The sequence below is a fragment of the Halyomorpha halys genome, unplaced genomic scaffold (assembly GCF_000696795.3).
Source record: "Halyomorpha halys isolate HHAL.00 unplaced genomic scaffold, Hhal_1.1 Scaffold203.1, whole genome shotgun sequence".
NCBI lineage: Eukaryota > Metazoa > Arthropoda > Insecta > Hemiptera > Pentatomidae > Halyomorpha > Halyomorpha halys.
The window spans coordinates 505,320-528,492 of NW_027108332.1; the positions used below are offsets into that span (position 1 = coordinate 505,320).

The window sequence follows — 23,173 nt, forward strand, 5'->3', positions numbered from 1 at the left end:
AGAGAGAGAGAGAGAGAGAGAGAGAGAGAGAGAGAGAGAGAGAGAGAGAGAGAGAGAGAGAAACAAAGGTGTGAATAACAAATAAAAAATTATAAGCATAGAAAGAAGGGGTAAAAAAGAACCAAAGGGATGAAACGAAATAGAAAAAGATCATATTCTATTATTATATATTATTACTGATTATAATTATTATTTTTTACTCGTTAGGCCTATTTGTCGTAAGATCAAAAATATTGTCTGATTAGATTAAAATATTTATGCTGTGTGGAACCGAATGAAGTTGGTTTTTAATAAAGTTTTTCTCTCTTTTTAGGTGAACATGTATACACACAGAAAGGTTTAAACGAGATTTTAAATGGTTAATGTTCTATTACTTAATTTTTTTATAAGTAATATGCTATAAACAACAACATTTTTTTAATAACAGATCTTAATTGTATTAAATAAACAGAAAATTCCCTGTCAGATGGAATTTAACCACATCAGGATTTTGTACTTTAATGCAAAATAACATAAAATATGTAAATAAAAACTGATTTTATATCCTATTCTATATTGAAATAATCAATGTGTAATCATTAAAAGAATAAAAACATATAATGTATGATAGAACAATGCTCAAACTTGCCTGAAAGCCATTAGCTATGCATTTCCAAATTAGAATTTCTATTCAAATTTGCATATGCATTTATTACACGATTGGATTCTACTTTGAATTGTACGAATAATAGATAACTCTTTATTTTTATTATTGTACTCAGGCATGAGCTAAGTAATACCCTTAATTAAAAGTTATTTAAATTAGTCATTTTCTTTAATACATGTTAAAAGTAGTTTTAGAGTATTTCGTGATGCACAAACACTTAGTGAAATTACTTTTTTCAAAGAGAACACACCCATTTCAAAATATTCACTGTTAAAATAGCAATAGTTGACTGATCATTTTGGAACAAGGGCGTTTTCTTGATAAGTAATGTCTTAATTATATTTATTGATTTTTTTACACCGTTTTTGCATTTATTAACTTTTTTAATAACCTTATTTTTCCTTTTAAAACTAGTCTCTTTCTAAAGAGAAAAACAAATCTTACCTTATACAATTCAATTCTATAGCCAGTCCAGACATCAGTTTTGCTTTCCTTGCTCTTAAATCTATGAGGCTTTACTTGATGTATTTTATGTACAGTTGTAAATATCAATAAATAAATTTAAAAAAAAAAATCTATGAGGATATCTAGTTTATTATGACGCAAAGTGTGGTCCATAATAATTGATTCATCCCAATGGAGCTTGAGGAGACCTTTTTGGAAGAGTCTACTTGAGTGGTTTTTATAATATGGGATTTATTATTATTATAATCTTTTTATTTTAGTTTTACAATGGAAATAGTTTAAATCGAAATTAATAATAACCAACACAAATCTGACGTCGGCCATGTTCGCCTCTCAGGAACGCATTAGCATATGTACACCAACGTTTGTTACAATCTTTACCACCAACGTTTGTTAATATCGTTACAAGCATTTGACGGTATTTTGGACTTGTGGTAAGTCTCAAACGTATCGATCTGGCTTTATAATTTCTAACCAGTCTATCCAAACTTTGGGGACTAAAATTTACTGAATTAAAAAAAAAAATCGCACATAAGTACAGGGAATCTGCTTAAAATAACTAAAGATCATATCAAGTTGGATTCTTCAAAAATACGAAATATAGTATTATGCTGTAATAATGGAAAGTATAAAAATCTATGGAAGAGAATTTTAGGCGACTATAGAATCGAAATGGATGAGATATATTCATAATTAACTTCCTTTTCCCGAAACTCTTACTGGCACAAAGCCATAGAAAAGCCATTTCATGTATTTAATTTCAGACTCAAATGATCTATCATAGGAGATAAATAGCTTTGTCAAAGGGTATTAAAAATATTGAAGCTTCAATAGAAGGCGCTATGGAGCGACGCCAATAAATCATTTGATTTATTAACTGTTAAGGAAAATAAAGGTCCATTTGTTTTGTTTTTTTATTTTATGCTTTGAATTCAAAAGGGAATCCATATTGAGATATCAATAAATTAAATATGTTTGATATTTCTTCGTTATTAAAAAAAAAAAACTAATAATAATTCTTGAAAAATTATAAAAAAAACAAAAACATATTTCTTAATTAACTATTTGATAATAAAATTATTAAATTGAATTGAAACAATATTGATCCAAGTGGGTAAGTACCCGTCACAGATGAAATTGTCGGGTGGTGGACTGGGCAGCGTTCCAGAAATCAGACTTCTACGCTGCTGGGCTGACTTTAACGGTAGGTCAAGAGCAGAAAGCTTATTAAACACAACTTACAAAGATTTCTTATCAAATATATATACATGTTTTTTTTTTCATCAAAACGGTCTTGGAATAAACATTCTATATGGGCTCAACTTTAATGTTGTCTTCCTAGAATGAGTAAAGACTGTGTTAAATTGAAAGAAATTTAAAAATTTTCTTTATTTCAATAGTAAAAAAAAAAATTAATCATACGCTTGTTTGCATATTTTACATACATGTTTTTATACGGTTGTAATAAAAAAAAAATTACTTTCTATAAAAAAAACAAAAAACTTCAAAATATATAGTTTACTTTTAAAATTACACGTAGAATATTTTATTATTTATATCAATTGCGAAGCAGACTTTAGTACAGTACTGTTGTTAATTTTATAAACATGAATACTCCTTATGTTATAGACCCCGTAAAAAGATTAAAAATTACTACAGAAAAATAAAGGATAAAGTAGAAACAAAAAAATCAATCGGTATTGGTATATAAATTGTCATGTTTGAATTGTCCAGAAATATGCATAGGAGAAACCAAACAATTATTGGGAGAAAGGATATATCAGTATAATAATGATGTACAAATTAGAATAAAGGCCCAAATAAAACAGCAATGGTGCAACATATATTCAAAAATAAGCGTAATTTAGATTTTGAAAATACAATGATTTTGCATAAAGAAAATAATACTTTCAAAAATAAAAATTTTGAAAGCTATTTATTATATCGGAAAATATCAATTATACTATTAATTTCAAATCAGATACAAGAACCGGCATTATACTGAAATTTTAAGTAAAATTAATTTGTGATCATTATGTTTTTTGTTAAGACAAATAATATACAGTAAAATTTGATTTTTTTTTTTTTTAGTACTAATATGAATAAATAAATAAACTGGAATAAAATTGAAAATATACTGAGGACGCGGCAAACCTGAGATGTTGAACGGCAGGTTAAACTATACATAATTGATATAGTGATAGAGTGAAATAGATGTTGTAAATTAAATAATTATAATAAGTGAAACTGTGATAATTGTAGGTAATTTAGCACAATATGATAAATAGTAATTTATTAGTGCATATTTTTCCCTAATTTAAAAATGTTTTATAGGTTATTTACTAATGATAAAATTTGACACATGCATAATAGCCTGCACTAGTTTGATGACCAATGTTAACTGTGATATTGTGAATAAGGTAGCAAATGTATATTTTCGGAATCAATTTATAATGAGTGGAATGTAATTAAAATTGTTAGTTGATAGATCCTTGAGAATGATCGGAATAGCTGAAACGTAGCAGTTGCAAGGTAATAAAAAAGTATGAGATTATATGGATATTTTTGTTATAACTAACAGAAACAAGTGTTTGTGAATAAAAATTTACAAGACCTTATAATCAGTCTGCCAGCTTCCAACAGAGATTTTCTAGGAATTTCAAGAAGAGGAGATTAAACGTGCTTGAACGGAAGCCATTAAAAATTCAAGCTCGACTACTGACGGTTGAAAACGATTCGAAACACAACATACACGTATACACAATACATAATAAAATTCCAACTGTCTACATTCAGTCCAGAAGACCTGCTCTGCATAAGTAGTTGTTCTTCCACTTCTTCGAGCAGTGGTTCTTATTCAAGTGCACCAATCATATCAAAACATTTATAGTCAGAATTTATGTCTGTTGTGACTGAATGTCACTTGCGAGGCTTAGGCTTAAATATTTAACTAATTGAAATAAGATTTATTTACCAGCTGAATACAGACATTTGAGATACAATGGAAATGATTTCCTATTTCTTAAATAATTTTTATTACCTATTTCATTAATGTCACTTAAAAACCTTACGCAATATTTCCCCTTTGTATATTTTTCATATATAGGCGAGCAAAAGTATAAACTAAATACTTACATGAAACTGTGAAAACAAAAAGATTTATTAATGAATTCTGTATATTTATGCGTTTTTTTGCCACTCTTCATTACCTTCTACGGCTTTAAATTTATCTAAAATGTTATAGCGGTTTTCTTTTCCCCTATATTACTACACCTATTTCCAGAATTTTTTTCATAGATAAAATAATAATAATAAAATATTTAAACTTTATCTGGCTTTCATGATTTCAATACTTTCATAGTACATATTATCCATTTCATTTATTTATCTTTTTACTACTATCAATGTGGGATGGATAATTAATTTTAATACTCAAATTCAAAAGAACTTTAGAGAAAGCCTTTCGAAACATTTCAATGATGATTTGACCTAGATAATATTAATAAAAGTTTATTTGTTCATTGGTATAGCGAGTTTAATCAAAATTGTAAAAAGTTGAAAAACGTTATTAATTGAAAAACAATGGCAAAATCGATTATATTAAGTAGTACTTCCGTTAAGTTGATTTCATTGAATAAAAATACTTTTAATACGTAATTTTAAAGTCGTTTTGAAAAATTTGGTATTTCCGTTGAAAACTTGAATTCGAAATTTTTCACAATCACCTCTTACTATATATATCGTATATAGGTAAGTAAAAATATAATTTAAAAAAATCAAAACAGGAATTAGAGCATGAATTGAGCAATCCCCCTCCTACACCATAAATCAAAATTAATGAATTTTTTGGTCATCAAATTTTATTCCTGGCGTTGACATTCATAAAACTAAGTTCGTCATCTTGTTCCTTTATTATTTAATAATTTTACACTTCTGTCAGTTGAACTTACCCATTACTAAGAATTTTAACTAGCAACTACCTGGACAAGTCTAAAACGATAAAAAAAAGTTCATTCTAATAACTTTAACATTTACTTCACGACAAACGCTCCAAACTTCCAAATAACTAAAAAAATCTTCTATTCTTCTATAGTCGAGTTCAGATTTCATAGGATTGTTCCATTAAACTATCAATTACCGTTCTCTACATTACAAAATCATTTGTAAAATATTCAATTTTCTTATAATCATAAAAAAAATCATAGTATCACGTTCGCTTCGGGTTTGGCCCTAAAAAATAAATGAAGATATAATTCAAATCCACATAAAGTCAAAAACTTTCCAACCTACCACTGATAAGGATTCTGAGACCTTCTAATATAAAGTGGAATAATGGACAGATTCTGCACAAGTTATCTTAATAAATTAATGGCATTAGAAATAATTACAGGGAATGGGTTGTTAAGTTCAAAAACGGTCATTCAATTTCAAGGAAGAACATTTTTTGACTTACCAACTCTTGGCATGTGATCACAAAAATTAAGTAAAATTAGGTCAGAACCAAAAAGCTGTTATTATTCTTAAACTATGCATTGATAACATTGGCGTTTGAAAACCAAACAAATTATTTATTTATTTATATAAAAAAATCAATAGTTACATCAACATATTTGTATAATGACACAAATCTAAAATATCAATATAATTTCACTTTCAAAACAATACTGTATTAATTACTAAGTATTAATTCTTTGTGAAACATCAATTAATTATTTTCCTAATTTTTTTTTAAATATAATAAATTTTGAACATTTTCATTTTTCCCAAATATACTCTTATAGGCAATTCTTTATTTTGTTAGAGATTTTAAAACCACGGTCTCAGATTATGGAGAGACGAGTGACTTAAATTAACTAAACCTTAAAATTTTGTTGTAATAATTTTAAAAAATAAATAAATAATTTTCATGCATTAAATACTTGAATAGATAATTATCACTGATGAATTGGTACGTTCGGTCGTGAAACAAGGTAAATGAATTTGTAATGAATTGAACTTTTTGCCCTCATTGAATTATTTTAAGTTCATTTAATTCATTTTAATTGAATCCTGTTTAAATATAAAACATTTTAACAAATATTTCAACAACAACAAAGATTTTATTTTGTAAGTTACCATGTTTAACGACTAAACGCCTTAATTGTAAAAGATGAATTTGTTCATTTTCATTCAGATTAGGGATTAATAAAAACAAAAAAATGAATAAATTTCAATAAAAATATACAATACATCTGTAAGGACAAATTATAAAATAAAAACATAGCAAAACGTGCATAAGAACAAAAAAGTCATTTATTTTTGGATACTTCTTAATTAGAAAATTTGTAATTACGCTTATACACAGAATAATCTTAAATTTCTGTAAGAAGCGAATTCCACTTGAAAAACTTATTCAATTATCAATGTTAAATTAAATAAAACCAGGAAATTTAAAATTACAAGTAGTTATTAACGGAACAGATTAGTTGATGCGGGGTTACGTTTATTTTGACACAGATTAATAACTGAGTAAAACAAGAAATCAGTTTGATATAGTTGAGATTAAGGTACAAAACATAATCCCTGGCTTTATAGTTTCAATAATTGCAATATCATTATTAATTAGGAGAAGCAACATAGTATATAACTACTCCTAAAACATTACTGCAGTTTAATATGAAATACAGAAGTATTGAATTGAATATAATTCAATTCATAACTATAATTAACAACCATCAATCATTCTCAACACTATCTCATTTAGTGGACATTGAAATATTCATGACCATAGTATAGTAGTGGTCATGGTTGCCAAGTATTCATTTATTCTTACGGTCAGGATCATTATATTTAATATATATAGGCAAGTTATATATTTTTAAGAATATACTCCTTTGATTGTTCTAAAAGAAGTAATAAAATACATTCCGTGTTATTTATTAATTTTTTAAACAATTAATTGTTCGAATGTGTTCATAAAGCGCGATTTTCGTGATTTCGTAGTTCTAATTATTGATGGTTTTGATAATGATGACAATAGGGGAAGTAATTTCGGTAAATCTATTTTTTTTAAATTTAATAAAATTTCTCCGTAAAAAAAAAATTCCGTAGTCAAACCAGTAATCTTGATAAGTAAACTGACAGGCAATATCCTCAATCTAGAAAACGTTTTGAGATGGAAAGAATAATACTGAGAAGAAATCACAATCCCAAAATACTGAAATTTGTGGAAAATTTGAGAATCTCGAAACCGCAATACGGAAAGAAGACAAAAATTTTATGAATTGTAAGAATGTAATAAAAATTTCAGAAATACTATTTAATATGAAAATCATGGGAGGTTACAGTAAAGAAATCAAAGGTGAATTACAAAAGCTTAAAAAAGAAAATTTTTTTTAAATTAACAATAGAAAACGCATTTACAAAATTTGGAAATTATATCTTGAGGATGATAAAATAAAATGCCTTGACAATAAATGTACAAAAGAAATTTAATCACTTCAGTGTAAAAGAATAATAAAGGAGAAGGAAGAAAGATTAAAAAATGAATGATATTTGCGTGATCGCTAGCTAAAAATATAATACTAAAGAACAAAAAATGACAATTATTGACTCTAAAATAATGTGACGTAACATTATAAACTAGAAAAATTTTAAATTTTACGACGAAACACTCTGATATTATTTTATAAAAAAAAAAAATAAATCTGTTTCCCAAAGAAAAATACACCAATCCCAGAAAATTACATTCTATAAAATGTGCAATGGAATGATGCTGTAATCAAACCTGAAATTTATATATTTCTAACTCACCTGAAAACTTAATCGGACAGAATAAAATTAACTATTACAAACATACTGGTTAAACACTATAAAATCTTTTTTTTAAATAAAAAATCCTACTGGCCATAAGAAATTACTTAGTTAATAAGTCATTTACGCATTTTGAAAGAAAAAAAAGCAATTAAACACAAAATTTGAACATTTTGAAAAATAAAATTGTTACTACAAATTACGTTTAGCATTTTGCATTAAAATCAACTGAAACCACCCCCCCCCCAAAAAAAAAAAAATTATTTATCATTCTTAGCATTATAAAAATAATACAATAATGAGTCGAAATTTTTCTAAACATCAAAATTTCTGAAAACCAGGAAAACCATTTTCATTAAGGAACTTCATAATTGAACAACTGCAAGGTATTTAAAATAAATACATTAATGTTTAAATTTTTGTGAGGTGAATGGTAATTATGCACTAAATTACATAATTACTTATTTTGAACGCACGGTCCTCCTTTTATTATGACACACGGTCAATCAGAGGTCTTCCATCATGTTTATTAGGAAAAACCTTCAATTTACAAAGCACTCCGTAAAATTATTTTGACTTTGATATGTCCAAAATACTTAAATACAAATTTTATTTCTAAAGATTATCGAGTCATATTTTACTTATTTTCGTAATGATTCATTGCAGTAAATTACAAAAAAAAAAAAAATTAAAAACAGTTATTCATTTATTTATATGATTTGAGAAAACTTATTAGATTGATAAAATCACTGAATTTATATAGATTTATACAAAAAAAAAAAAACTTATCTATTCCTTTTGTCCAACTCATGGAAAATTTTCAAATGGTCTATTGTTAGGTTAAATTCAATATATTTTTTATACATATCTGAAAATTGCAATCCAACAAAATTTTCGATTAAATCAAAAAAACAAATAAGCTTTTCAAGCCAGAGAAATTTATGAAATTCTATAATTTAGTTTAAATTATATTTTATTCCACGAGTTTGAATGTGAACTCCGTTACTTAATGTTTATCAAATACATTAAGTAAGAATATTATTATAGTTTACGCCAACACACTTAAATTGCAGAATTTTATTTCATTTTTTTTTTTTTATTTTAATGTAATATTTTAAAAATACAAAAATATTATATTAGTTTACTATATTTTAACTTATAGTTAAACTGTACTATTTTTATTTTTCTAATTAACCCAGTTTTCATAGAAACTTCAACAGATTCTTAGCGGAAAGGCGCTAATAGGTTATATTCTTTTAAAATTTCACTCACATTCTTCTCATAAGGATTAGTAAAAAAGAAATTTCATTAATATATTATGAATGTTTTTGTATTGATGATTTAATAAATAATTATCATCAAAAATATTTAAAAAATAGGACTAATTAAAATAAATCAGTCAGTCAGTGTTGGTCAAAGAGTAATTTCAATTACAATCGCAATCAAATCACTGTAATTTGAAATTTCCTGAATAATGTTACAATTAATTTAATAATGTAACTATAATTGGTAATTACAACTACTTGATAATTGTGATTGCGGTCCCCAATTACGATTGCTAATTGATTACAAATTACTATTTGTAATCTATAATATTTTTTGTTTGTTTTTTACTTTAACATGACGTGGTTTAAAACTTATCACAATGTTTCCCAAAAAAAAAAAAAAAAAATTGCAACAAGTATCTGCAAGCTATTATTGTTTAAAGATAAATTTATAAGCCAAGTGAAACATGATTATGATGACTCAGTTCATAAAATGAAATGATTAAATACATTAAAGTCAAATTAAAAAATTAAGTTTCTATTAGTAGTTAATAGAATTTTAATAATTAGAATTAATATTATGTTTCACAGCAAAAAAAAAGGAAAATATTTTTTTTTAAAATAACAAACCGGCATGATTAAAAAACTGTGTTGTTAATTTTCGACAAAAATAAATGATAAATTATGTACAGTTTACAAAAAATAATAAATCCAAAGTTTTGGATCATAATACTTAAAAATTAAATTATTAATTCTTAAATACGCTAATTTTTTTAATCATTTCTACTCCTTATAAAACTACATGAAAAAATAATTTCTATTATTCTGTATATTATTTTTCAAGGGTTGTTATTATATAATTATGACATCATTTTAAGGAACAGCTAAGCCCTTCCAGACTACCAAATCTGGAATGATTAATATTAAAGAAAGTGAATTTTAAGAATTAAAATAAAAAGCTATAAAAATGATATAAAGAGAATAGAATAAAACGAAATAAAAACTACTAAGTTATTGATAAAATATATATGTGATAAGATCATAAAATTTGAAAATCTCAAAGTGTTCAATATAATAAAAGTTTAAAGAAGTATGAATGGTTAAATAGTATAATTTATATTTAATACAAAATGAAATTTAAGGTGCAATTATAGCAGACTAGACCACTTACAAATTTAAAATTATAGATATTTTTTTATAATTTATTGTATTTATTGAGAAGTATATTTGTTATTAGGCAAACGCTATTCGGAATACAGCCGTTTTTCGATTGAAGAGTAGAATGAAATTATAGTTAGTTATTATTGATTCAATAAGAAATAAGTTTTATAATTTTTTTTTTTTTTTGTTTCTAACAAAGTCACTATTTTGGTTTGAATGGAATACACGATTCATTCCTATATTATTTTTCATCATTGTTCTTATATGTTTTAAATATCAAATATGGTCTGATTGAACATTGTACATAAAAAAAAAAAATACCTCTGTATTTCTTTCGAAGTGATAATGACACAAAAAAAAATACAAAGTGAACAAAAACAAAAATTGGGAAATTTAAAACCCATCAAAATCAACCTGTCAAATGATTTGGAGCCGATAGTCAAGTTAGGTGTTTTTTTAATTTACAAATACTAAAATTACGTTTTATCCTAATAAATGTGTTAATAAAATCTCATTTATTACACTAAATAACATTTCCGGATTTTCACACCAATCAACAGTTCATACAGTACCTACAAAGTATGTAAATGTAAGGTGTCATATGTCTAGAAGTTAACAAAGTAATATTTAAATTTTAAAAAATATACAAAGAGCTAATAATCAAGTTGAAGGGGCTCTGATAGTGCCAAGAAGTGAAACAGGACATTAAATTGAGGAATATACATGTTCAAAAATTGTCATTAGTGAAATTTTAATTGTTAAATGTATTTATCATCATGATTAAGATAATATTGAAAAATGTTTTAATTATTTTTAGACAATTGTTAACAAAAGATTGGTATGTTTTTTTTTTATGATTATGTTAGTGTATTTACATTTGTATGACCTGATGATGAGAGTAAAAACACTGAAACATCATATAGTGCAATAAATATAATTTTATCAACACATTTATTAGGAAGACATCAACGTCACCTCAATGTCTATAAAATATAACAAAGACTTCCTATTACATAAATCAAGAATGAAATCAGTTTTGTTTTGGAATAGATATCAAAATTGGTCACTTATTTCATTGGCTTGTATAAGTGACAAATAGAGTACATTATTTTTTAATTGTTGGCAACGTCTTCAAAAAATGTTGTGCTTTGTATTGTATACACCAATTTTATCTGAAGACAAATTACAAGAAGATGAACAAAAAAAAAATATCCGGCTTAAGTTAATTAATCGATGGTAATCGTTTGGAGGAATTCGAAATAAATACCTTATGAGGGTAGATGTGGTTCTGCCACGGTGTGTGGAAGGTGGTATTGGGAGGCGGGTCCCGGTACATCCCTCGGCGAGGACTGCCTTCTTCGGCTCACCCGGTCGGCGCAAAAAATCGATTCATGGCCACGCCCCCCAGCCAATCAGTGCAAGCCCCGCCCACCCCTAATACATAATACACAATCCATACCCCCCCTCTGTCCCCAGCAGAGCTACTCCTCCACAGCATTTTGTGTACCAATTCTAGCACATTGATAATACGGCACCACTATCACTATGATTACATACGTTGAGTCCTACTTGATAAAAGAACTAGTATATTTCATTTGGTTTCTTATTTAAAATATTACATATTTATGTAAAAAATATGCTTGAATCCGTATATATGCATAAAATATGCATGTACATATTTTAAAAGCTGAAGTCAAACTATCATCTAGTGATCAACATTAACCATATCTGTCAAGTAGAACTATGAGCATGTTCTGATTTGAAATCTACATCACTAGATCGTTTAAAACAATCAATTTCACATATAAATCAAAATGGAGAATAAAGAAAAATAATGTCTATTATTAAGATATATACTTGAGTAATAAAAATCACGCAGTAACGATTTTATATTCTTTAGTTAATATCTATCAATAACTTCATAATTTTCACTCGTTCAGGTACTGCAAGTTAAAATTTAACTTTCTATACGCATGCATATAGCTGAACAATATCTTCTCAGAGTTTTTAATATAAAATTAAAACACTTCCGTTCTGTGATTATTTTTTAGGAATATCTGAAACCTCTCTAATAATGCGTATTTCGTAAAAATCAAAATCAAACATAAACAAGAACTCTTTGGTCCAGAAATGATTTAACAGGTTTAAATTTTTTTTTTTTTGACACATTCAAAGGAATTTTCGACTCACAATCAGTCAACATCAAATTAATTCTTGCATTAAAATTTGCCCTGAAAGGCAGAATTTAGAGGACGGAAATTTCATTTATATGTTAAGGAAAAAATATTTGCTTCTACTTTTTTATTTTTTTGAATTTAATACAGCTAATGTTAAATTATAAAATGAGTTAATGTTATAAGATTATTTTATTTATTTATTTGTATGAAGGAAGGGGTAGGAAAATCAAAATTACTACCCTCTCCGGATAAAATCTACTTCCGGCTCTGATTGAGTGAAGCTATATTACGTCCTTCAATGAAAGACATTCTTAGGCAGCCCATGGGATGAACAAATATTCTGATTTCAACCGATAATGGAGATTTTTGAGACCCAAAAGATAAAAAATAACAGAAGTAGAAATAAATAAATCGTTCTATTCCGGTTGTCCTCTATTGTTTAAAGAAACAGATAAGAAGTATTACAATAATAAATATTTGAAAATGACTCTGGCAAACAATTTATATTCAGTTTCATCTTCAAATTTACAACACATAGAATGGTATTTCTTCTAAGAAAGTAATACTTAGATAAAATATCAAAAGAGATAAAGATTGACCAGAAACTCACAGGAACGAAGACGTTATCAGTTAGTTGATAAGATCCAACGAGGGAGGATGACGGGAAAAATTAAAATAAAATAACCAAAAACAAACCTGCTTTAGGTAGGCAATAGCATGCATGTTGCTCATATAACCTGAGACGGGGGTGGTGCCTGTAGGAAGGAGGGTTCGACCATGCAGCTCCTCAGGGCGTCCGGGATGAACATGATGATACTGTCGGTCGGAGCCGGTGGCCCGGACTGCCCGCTCCCTCTCCCCACTCCTCTTCTCCCTTCCCCACACCCTCCTCTCCCCCCTCCCTATTCCCTTCTATCCCATCCCTATGACTAAAAATGTTTAAAAAATATATGTGTGTTTTTATACACAATATCTTAATTACAGAACTATTTGGTGCATGAAGGACTACAAAATTTTCATACCTTGCTCTGGAGACTTAAGTTATTGATGAATTGTATCATAAGATTCAATTTCATGACATCAAAAAATCAATGTTGAAAATATCATAGAAAAAAAAATTTGAGTTCCGATCGGGATCAAAATGTTTAAGTCAACCAAAAGTTTGGTTAGAAGCCTTGTCTTCAGCTGCTCATCCGATTTCGAAGTTCTCAGACTTGTTAGAAAGAGGGGAGCTTATTCTTGCTATTCACACTGACAACCATACATTTATATATAAAGTTAGTTTTAAAAAATTGAGTTTTTTTTTACGGTTAACGCTGATTCAAACAACGTAGAAATACACCCTTCAAAATAAATCGTGCTGTTTAACAATATTCACCACCCCCACCCAAAGTTGGCTAAAGGGGCAGTTTTTTGATTCTTAAAAAAAAAATTTGAAAATAAAACCGGTTTTTTTAATTTTTCACTTGGCATAATGTTTTGATATTTTTTATTTTAGATTCTTCAGAATATTTAACATTTTTTTTTTTATTGCGAGAAACAGATCTAACGCCAGTTTTGATAATTTTTTAATTTTCAATATACTTCACTCCTTAGATAATTTTTTTGTTAAGTTCCCAGGGGCCATTGGATTAAAAGGTTCGATGTCTTGATTTTTTTTTTCAATGTTGAATCTTTAAAAATGTTTTGATCAAAATCGGTGAAGTTACACCGTCTACTCTTTTTATTAAATAATTTCTACCATTTGTCTTCAAGTATTGAGTTTAATAAATCCATCAGGATAGTATCCTTGGTCCTATCCTTTATACAGTTTTCACAGCTGACATCCCAACCCATCCTAACACTACCGATGCACCGTATACCGATGACACATGTCTACTGTCAGTGCACAATGATCCTTACATCCCAAACCCTCGAATCCCACATCACCACCCTTGAAGAATGGTGCCAAAACTGGAGGATTAAAATTAATTCCAATAAATCCCACCAAATCACATTTACCCTTCTTCGTAAACCCATGACCTCTTACCCTACAGTATCCTTTAATAATACCCCACTTATTCCTGTCGAACAGATCCGTTACTTAGGACTACATCTCGACAAACGACTGACATGGAATCCTCATACAAGACTAAAAAGACAAGAAACTGCTCGTCGATTCCGACTATTACAACATTTACTAGACAAACGGTCTAAATTGCCAATCCATTACAAAAGACCGATCTACATGGCTATTATAAGGCCTATCTGGACATACGGAGTTGAGCTATGGGGCTCCACTAAACCATCAAATTCCTCTCGAATCCAATCCTTACAGTCCAAAATCCTTCGTAATGCTCCTTACTTTGTCACAAATCTAGTCATCCATCAGGACCTCAATGTTCCATATGTTGCCGATTTGGCCAAAACCAGGTACCATTCCTTCCATGATAAACTTCTCAACCACCCAAATCCACTTGTTTCTAACCTGGCTTCTCCTTCATTACCTAATAATCATCCTAGGCGTCTGAAAAGAAGATGGCCACGAGATCTTCTCCTCTAGAAATGTTATTGGATTTCTATCAGGGGGTAGATTCTCCCCAAGTTTGTATCATGTCACCTACAGCAAATTTACTTGTTGTATATATGTGTATACAGTTGTAAATAACAATAAATAAATTATTAAAATAAATAAAAATAAATCCATAACGCAAAATGTATCTATCTGTTTTTTTTTTTGTTTTTTTATATAAATTTCAATTCTTCAGCTTTTTATTTGTGAGGAAATGGCTCATTTCTTGGACAGAAATATTGTTACAACTTGAAATTTGAATGTTTTTAGAGTTAGTACCAAATTTTATCAGAAGTGTTATTAATTAATAGTAATTCTGATTAAAAAATACGAAAATATGCCTCATTAGTTCAGCGGATATTTTTCACTGTAATTAAAAGAAGAGGAAATAATCTGTATTATAATTTGAATTTTCATTTAAAATAACATTACAAAGAAAAAAATCATTATTTATTTTTATAATAGTTTTACTCATTTTAATTTATAGGTTTAATCAAATAACTATTTTATTTCATTTATATGTAAATGAAATTACATATAATGTAATTATATTTACTAATTATAATGTAAAAACAATTGGATGATTTTAAAGAATTATAAGACCGAAATATGTTTTCATCAAAGTTGTCCACAGGAAAGTAGGGAACATCACACCATTTCTCAAAGCGAAAATTTTTATGTTGGTAAGATAAATATTAATTAAAAAATTGATGTAGGTAATCTTAAAGCATTTTTTTCTTCATGTTTTAGCTGTTGCATTCACTGGCTTTTAATACCAGTGACGCGGCTGAGGGAGAAGCGCCGGGATCTCCAGGAGTCCCCCACAAGTGGGAAGAGCTCGGTTCAGTGTTCCCCAGGCTGAAAGCAAATATTATAAATAGGAATGATTGTGTTTAAGAAGTTATTTTACTTTAAATTTCATTTTATTTTATTTATTTTGTTTTTCTCTTCTATTTCTTATTTTGTTATCATTTAATTTATATATTTGTAAATGTGGTGTGAATGAGCTCTATGATCCCTATTACCATTTTCTATAAAGATAAGACAGAATGTAATATTACACAATAAAAAAAACAAAAAAAAAACTGTTGCTTTTAAATGCCATGGCGAAACAACTTCTTTCATTTATCTCAAGTTTTCAAGAAGAAAATACATGTGCCAAAAAATATGAAAATTCAACACAGTTAATTTGATCATCAAGTACATGTGATGCAATAATTTTTTTCCGGACTTAATATTTAATAATTGTTTGCCTATTATAAGTTTTTATATTTTTTTACGATCCTAGCAAAAATGGAGACAAAAGTTTGAAAGTTCGTTGAAGTAAACTTCAAAATTGGGGGGAGAAAAACCCTAATCTATTTTCGAATTGAAGATCATACCGAAGATGTTTTATATTCAAATTTACTAATTATACCAGAAACCTTACAAGCGTACAATAAACACAGTTTGTATTTTTTTTTTCGTACAAAACATCCAAAATTGCCAATATTAATTCCATATGAGGGACCATAGGATTTAAACTACAAATTATTTATGTTTCTTTACAAAAAGTCATTTATGAATTCAACACATTTTTTTCTTTCTTCTATTTTTTATTTCAGTATTCCTGCCTATAAAACGTATGAGCCCGTAAAGCAATGCCCGAAACACAACACGAAATTAAAGATCATTTAAGTAGTTTTTCTTTTTTTTTTCTAATGACTATTGGTTGGAAACGTAATAGGGTGCATTAACTATGGTTCTAAGGATTTTGGATTGAAAGGATTTTCCAAGAACCATAGTTAATGCACCCTATTACGTTTCCAACAAATAGTCATTAAAAAAAAAGAAAAAAATCCATATAAACCTTTTCAACCATCCTAATCCTTTGGTTCAAACCTTATCTAGTTCCACCCATCCCTACAGCCCACCGAGAAGGCTGAAACGGCAGTGGCCAAGAGACTTATTAAAATAAAAATGGACAATTGGAGTTCTGGCAATAGTCAGATTCTCCACTCAAGTTGAGTGTTTGCGGCTTTAGCGCACTTGCTCAGCCTCCACTGGCTCACTACCAGTGATGCGGCGAGAGGGAAGCGCTGGGATCTTTTGAGCTCTGCTCTACCCCTCACACGTGGGGAATAGAGTGGGCTCAGGGATCCTCAGGTCGATTGTGTAAATAATGTATATTAGAGTGTAAGTGTGACTAGAGATTATATTATTTTATCATTATGTTATTTTTTTTTCTTTCATACACATAGTTGGATTATGTTCATTTTGTTTATTCTTCTGTTTGTATATATTTTCAGAGAGTTTTTTTTTCTTTCATTCATTTATTTATTTTAGTATGTATGAGATCATTCATCACTATTACCCATTGCCTTTTTAATTACAACTATGTGGCAGATTGTAATATCTAGCAATGAATAAAAATTATTTTAAATTTTTAAAAAAATTACTACTTATAAAAAAAAATTATGATAAAAAATAATTTATTTTAAAAGGTAATGAAGCCGAAGCTATTTAGTACCTGTCTAGCCTCATAACGAAAATGAATCAGATAATATTTTTTGGGCCATATTGGAGCAGATTGAAGCTATCGGATGCAAGATAAACGGGGTCATGGCCACAAAGAAAACAAACAGCCACCAATCGTGATCAGTTGTGAGAGATATGGCACGAAACCAGAAGAGGCAAAGTGAAGAAGCCAGTTGAATAAAAGACACAAGTTGTCAGTGTGTATCGACCTCAATGCACCAGGCCGAAATCGAGTAAGTACTAAAATAAATAATTTTACAAAAACTCGCTTCATTACCTAGTATATAGTTTGCACGGTATAGTCATAAAATAATCGTGAATGACTGGACTGTAGAATTGTCGCTGACAAAACTGAACCGTTACCAATTTTTATATACATTTGTAATACAATTCGACTGAAACATGGAATTTATTACCAAGATTTCTACTTTGTCTATACTATGAACCAAAGATTGTAACCTTCCACCGTAGTTTTTGAGGTTATGAATTATATATAAATACAAAGGTTTTTGTCTTTGTTTTATGAATAAATGTTTCTATGCAGTGCGTCATAATAAATTATAAATTTCACTACATAAGAGATAGTAGTGATTCACACATTTGAACTACCACGAGACTCATCTAAACAAATACGAAAATGAATCTCACCCTAAAACTTTTTTTTTTTTAAACAATCGCTTATACTATAAATACTAATTAAATGAAACCACCAACTAATTTAAATTTATTTTTATAAAATTACATTTAAACAAAATAGATGGTTCAAACTTTTTGTTAAACTTATTCCCGCCAGAATTGCACATCAACCACCATTGCAGAGTTTATTCTTGGTTGTATATATAAACCGGTTTGAGCTAGTGAGAGTAAAGAAAATTATGACAAATTTAGCTGGATTATAAAATACAAGACATTAAATCACGAAAAAATTAAAATATAAGAAAACAACACCAAAAAAAAAAGTACTTCCTTGTGTTGTATGCAAAAACACAATATTTTAGTAGTGTGATTTAGGTGGGTGAGGATTGTAGTTTGAGAATGGCCGATGAATAAGGTTTAAAGAATAAACAGAAAATTTTTTAAATAATGTACAACTGTTCTAAAAGTTTTTATGGTAATGTAGTTTTACAATAAAAAATCTTGGGTGTAATGTGGTCCATATCATTTTCCTCAATCATTTTGAGTGATTAATATATTAATTCAAGAAATCCCACAAAAAAAACTATATATATCTCTAAAATATATATTTTTTATGTAGCACTAATAATAATTGCTCTGAAATGTTAATGGATCAAGAGGAAGGGGGGTGTATCTCCTAAGAAAGATAAAATTTTTATTTTTTTTAATAATTTCATATTATTATATGCCTATACAAAACAATATTTGCTTTGAACCTCTGAATTATATAATGCAATTTATTTTTTTTTTCAATTTGGGGAGATGGGTTGTCTAGAACGGACTACTCCCGAACACATTTTTTTTTTATTTTAATAACTTTATTGAAATTTACAACTGTATATTACATAATACATTTAGTAAATATGGTCTTAGTTAAAATGGAGTGTTATAGGGGTGTAGGGAAACTACCCATTGGTAGCACTCTAATGACATTTTACATTAGCTGGTCTCGTGGCCATCTTCTTTTCAGGCGCCTCGGAGGATTGTCAGGAATGGAAGAGGATGCAAGATTAGAAACTAGGGGGTTTGAGTGGTTAGGGCTGAACACATATTTAAATGGAAAAAACTGACGGTGAAGCCAAAGTTTGTAAACAAAGATTGACTTGAACAAAAACTATATGTCTTGTTTAAAAGCAATACATAAATATATAAAAACATTCATTTTTATAAATAGCCAAGTGAATGAGGAATCAGGCCTAAGAATCATAATTTCTAAACTATTGAGTAGTGTTGAGAAGAGAGAGTAGGGGATATTTTGTTCTATTATCGATTACTACTTGGCATTAAGTTGTTTGGTTTTAATTTTAAAACAATTTATTTTAAAAAGAAATGTTTAGTTTGATTATTTAATTACAATATAAAGCACAATATTGCTAGTAATTAAGTTTCCATGACCTTAAAGGAACGGGTTAGTATTTCTTGAACATAATTAAATCGATAAATGTTAACCTAAATGCTTAAGGGATTTTTCTTTTTCTTTTAAGTATTTGACGAAGAACCTCAATGAAGTCTGAAAACAGTTGTCGGATATCTGTTATTGTTGTTTCTATTAATTAAAATTCAGTTAAATATATTTTTTAAATTTCTGTAATAGTCTGTGAAAAGTATTCCATTTAAAACCATAAGGTTGAGGAATTTTTATTGTTTTATCCAAAAAAAAAAAAATAAATAATTGAAAAAATCCCATCTTTACTAATTATACCGAACAAACCTAAAAGTTTCAAAATCAAAAATTGAAAAAAAATTAATATACTAGATTGTCTAACATATTATTCAGTTTCGTTTCTAGAATATTTGCTTAAAATGTTATGCAGGGAGATATATATATTTTCTAATGTAAAATAAATGATATCTAATGAGGGTAGTAGATAAATAAACATTGGTATGAGCCATATGTTAAAGTAAAGATAAATTATCAATAAACCAACGTTCTCTATTAATGTATAAACAATTCATAAGAACTATAACTTGTACCGGAAACGGATGGATTTATGGATGAGATGGAATTTATTTTTAAAAAACAAAAACGTTATTTATCAACGATTCCAATTATATACGCTAAAAAATTCTTCAATGCCGAACTAAATTAGACCAGTATCAACATAAAATCCAATTTATTTACCAATATAAAAAAAAAAAAAAACCATCTCGGGTAATTATGCAATTCAGTTAAGTTATAACAGTTAAAAGACGAAACTCAAAACTATAAAGAAAAAAATATTTGCTCGAGTGAGTATCTTTTAATAAACACACTCACCGTTAAACATAGGTATTCAAATGGCTCTTAGCCAAATAGTTCGAAAAAGGAGCAGGTTCAAAAGAAATACAGGAATATTCCCCTATATCTTTCTGGAAGGCTTTTTACGCTTGTTAACAACCGAAAGGGTATTTGTTAGGATGAAATAAAAGTTCTAATTTATTGGCAAGTATTATAAAATCAACTTTCTCTTTATCATTAATTGTTTTAATAATTTATATTTGTTAAAGCGAGTTGCAAAGTATGGTAAGTCTGTGTACTTAATTAACAACACAGTATGGCTTTGATGCCAATTCAGTCAATACGGCAAAAAATTATTATCAAAACTCAGTATGTAATAAATCATTGAAAATAAAAACTAGTTCTTTATGATTTTAGCAAGCGGAATTTTTTTTCTCTATTATACCAACCGTTGTATTTTTCAATTTTGTACTTAGGTAATAAGTAGTTTAGTATTTATTTATTTTAAACTAAATTAGAGTCCTTAGAAACAATTAAAGCCATTTTATTTTTATTTCTCATGAGTGGATAAATGAAGAGCTCACTTTAAAATTGTTTTAACTAGCATTTCTGAATTTTTTTCCGGGTTGAGAAAAAAATCGTGTTATCGATGACCAAATAAACATATCGTCAGTTTTTGTTCGTAAGACCCTTCGTTAAGGAATAAGAATTACAGATTCATTGCTAGCAGAAGACACGTTAGGTCACAACAAGCTTCTTACGCAGAAAACTTGTTTTGTTCATTATTCAACCTTTGGCCAAGAATATAAAATTTTATTATTTATTATTTTTCCTAGGAAAAAAGTCCCTGATACTTCTTACTTCATTAATTGCTATATTTTGGACGTTTGGAATAACATTTCTATTATTCAGTCCAAATTCAAATTATTACCAAAAGTAAAAGGCTGGGAGGGAAGCGCTGGGATCTCTTGAAGCCTTGCTTGCTTCCATGAGGACGGCAAAGATTGGTATAGAGTTTCCAAGGCTGAATATAGCTATTGGACCGTACGTAGCCGAGTGAGTTAAAATGTCAACTTTGACTGGCTTTTGACTGTAACGGTGCCGGTTCGAATCCGGCCTAGGGGAGTTGACTTTCATTTCTCTGTCGGTACCATGAAATAAAAACAACTTGATCCCCCACCACGGTTAGAATAGGGTGGTAACCTCTAGATCACCCCCTTATATGTCGGCGAAAAAAGGCCGGAGATAAAATAAAAATGTGTATATTTACTTAAATTAACTTTTCTCTATCTTGTAAGTAATTTTTTTTTTATTATTTAATCGGTTTTTAATATATCATATTTGTATATATTTTTTTAATATGTTTAGTATAATTGTTATCATTTAAATTTTTTTCCTTCTTTTTTTTTTTCAAGGATTCACGTTAAATAATTAACGTAAATATATGAAAATGTTACAAACGATACATTTTTATCAATTTATACTACGATTATTATCAATATATGATATGTTAATAAAATTATGAATAATTATATCTAACAGCACATGTAAAGATTGATAATATTTAACTACTTCTAAGGTAATAATTTACATTTGGACTGAATAATAAACAGTATATCCGAAACGTCGTCCAAGATGTAGAAATATATAAAGTTTGAAGTATTTAAGATGTTTTCCTGAAAATAAAAAAAAAATTCTAGTTTTTAAATTTGTAGTTGGAACATTTGAAGTTCAAATCTAGATAAAAGATAATTCTGATGACAATTTGTATTGATTCTTAATATTATTATTCGTTTTAATTGCCGGAGGAGAAACAAATAAGTCTTTTATGTTAAAAAAAATTATAATTCTTCAATTTTGATCCTTGAATTTGAGTGCGTATTCTCAAACATAACTTAAGGTGATTTGCCAAATTTATTCATTTGACTCGGTAACAAAAATGAATATCAAATTCAGTATCATTGTTGATTGGAAGGCAGGAGGTATAAAGATACTGATTGTATTTATTGATTTTTAGTCCGTTTTTTATATACCTAAGTCTATTTTCGCTACCTTCCTAATAGATCATTTTTATACTACTAAGTATTTTTTAAAATGTTTTATTTACTGATAATAAAAGTAATAATGATACCAATATTATTATTATTTATGATCATCGCAACTATGTCATTAAAACAAAGATGTCTATTTAATGATTATCTTGATCTGTTACATATTTCCGTAATACTTACACTGTGTATTAAACCGATCATGATTTCTACTAAAAACGGATCATCTCTACAAGAAATAATGAAGGGATTATTTGAATTAATGGTAACTTATAGAGATTTCCTAATGATTTCCTGTCGAGTTCACCCTAAAACCTATAAATTAGGGGGCATTTAAGGAGTAACCTACAGTGTCCTTGCAACTAGCCAGTGTTAACTGTCAAATACGTATTGCGTTTATATTTTTTTTTTATTTTTACACTGCTTTAAAAGTTTCTGTCAGCCACGTGAATTCAACAAACGTCAATAAACCTAGCCATCTTCATTACTAATATGTACCTAGCATTAGAATATGTTATTAGAAATGTAATATATACCGAAAAGGGTTTGACTCTGTAAGGTGGTAAAACATACGCAGCGCTTTAGGATTTTTTTTTTTTTAATAATTTATTTATTGATATCTACAACTGTATACACATATATACAACAAGTAAATTTG

The 23,173-nt window shown here is 28.1% G+C and overlaps 2 protein-coding genes across 12 annotated transcripts in view; one reads left to right on the top strand and one right to left on the bottom strand.

Moving 5' to 3' along the window:
• Positions 1 to 23,173, bottom strand: part of NfI (Nuclear factor I) — a 351,941-nt gene that overhangs the window by 293,871 nt on the left and 34,897 nt on the right. For 7 of the 10 annotated variants that reach the window (XM_014418609.3, XM_014418605.3, XM_014418608.3 and 4 more), the window contains exon 1: positions 13,244 to 13,347. The exons of 1 other annotated variant lie outside the window; for it this stretch is intronic. In XM_014418609.3, coding sequence (XP_014274095.1) covers positions 13,244 to 13,315 — 72 coding nt within the window. In that variant the 5' untranslated portion in view covers positions 13,316 to 13,347. Of the gene's footprint in view, positions 1 to 11,596; positions 11,667 to 13,202; positions 13,350 to 23,173 lie in introns of those variants that run through there. 2 more of the 10 variants (XM_014418604.2, XM_067046662.1) reach the window with 2 other exon arrangements.
• LOC106679439 (calcium/calmodulin-dependent protein kinase kinase 2) overlaps positions 17,660 to 23,173 on the top strand; it is a 90,600-nt gene continuing 85,086 nt past the window's right edge. For both annotated transcript variants that reach the window (XM_014418613.2, XM_014418612.2), the window contains exon 1: positions 17,660 to 17,807. In XM_014418613.2, the coding sequence (XP_014274099.1) occupies positions 17,788 to 17,807 (20 nt within the window). In that variant the 5' untranslated portion in view covers positions 17,660 to 17,787. The remainder of the gene's footprint in view (positions 17,808 to 23,173) is intronic.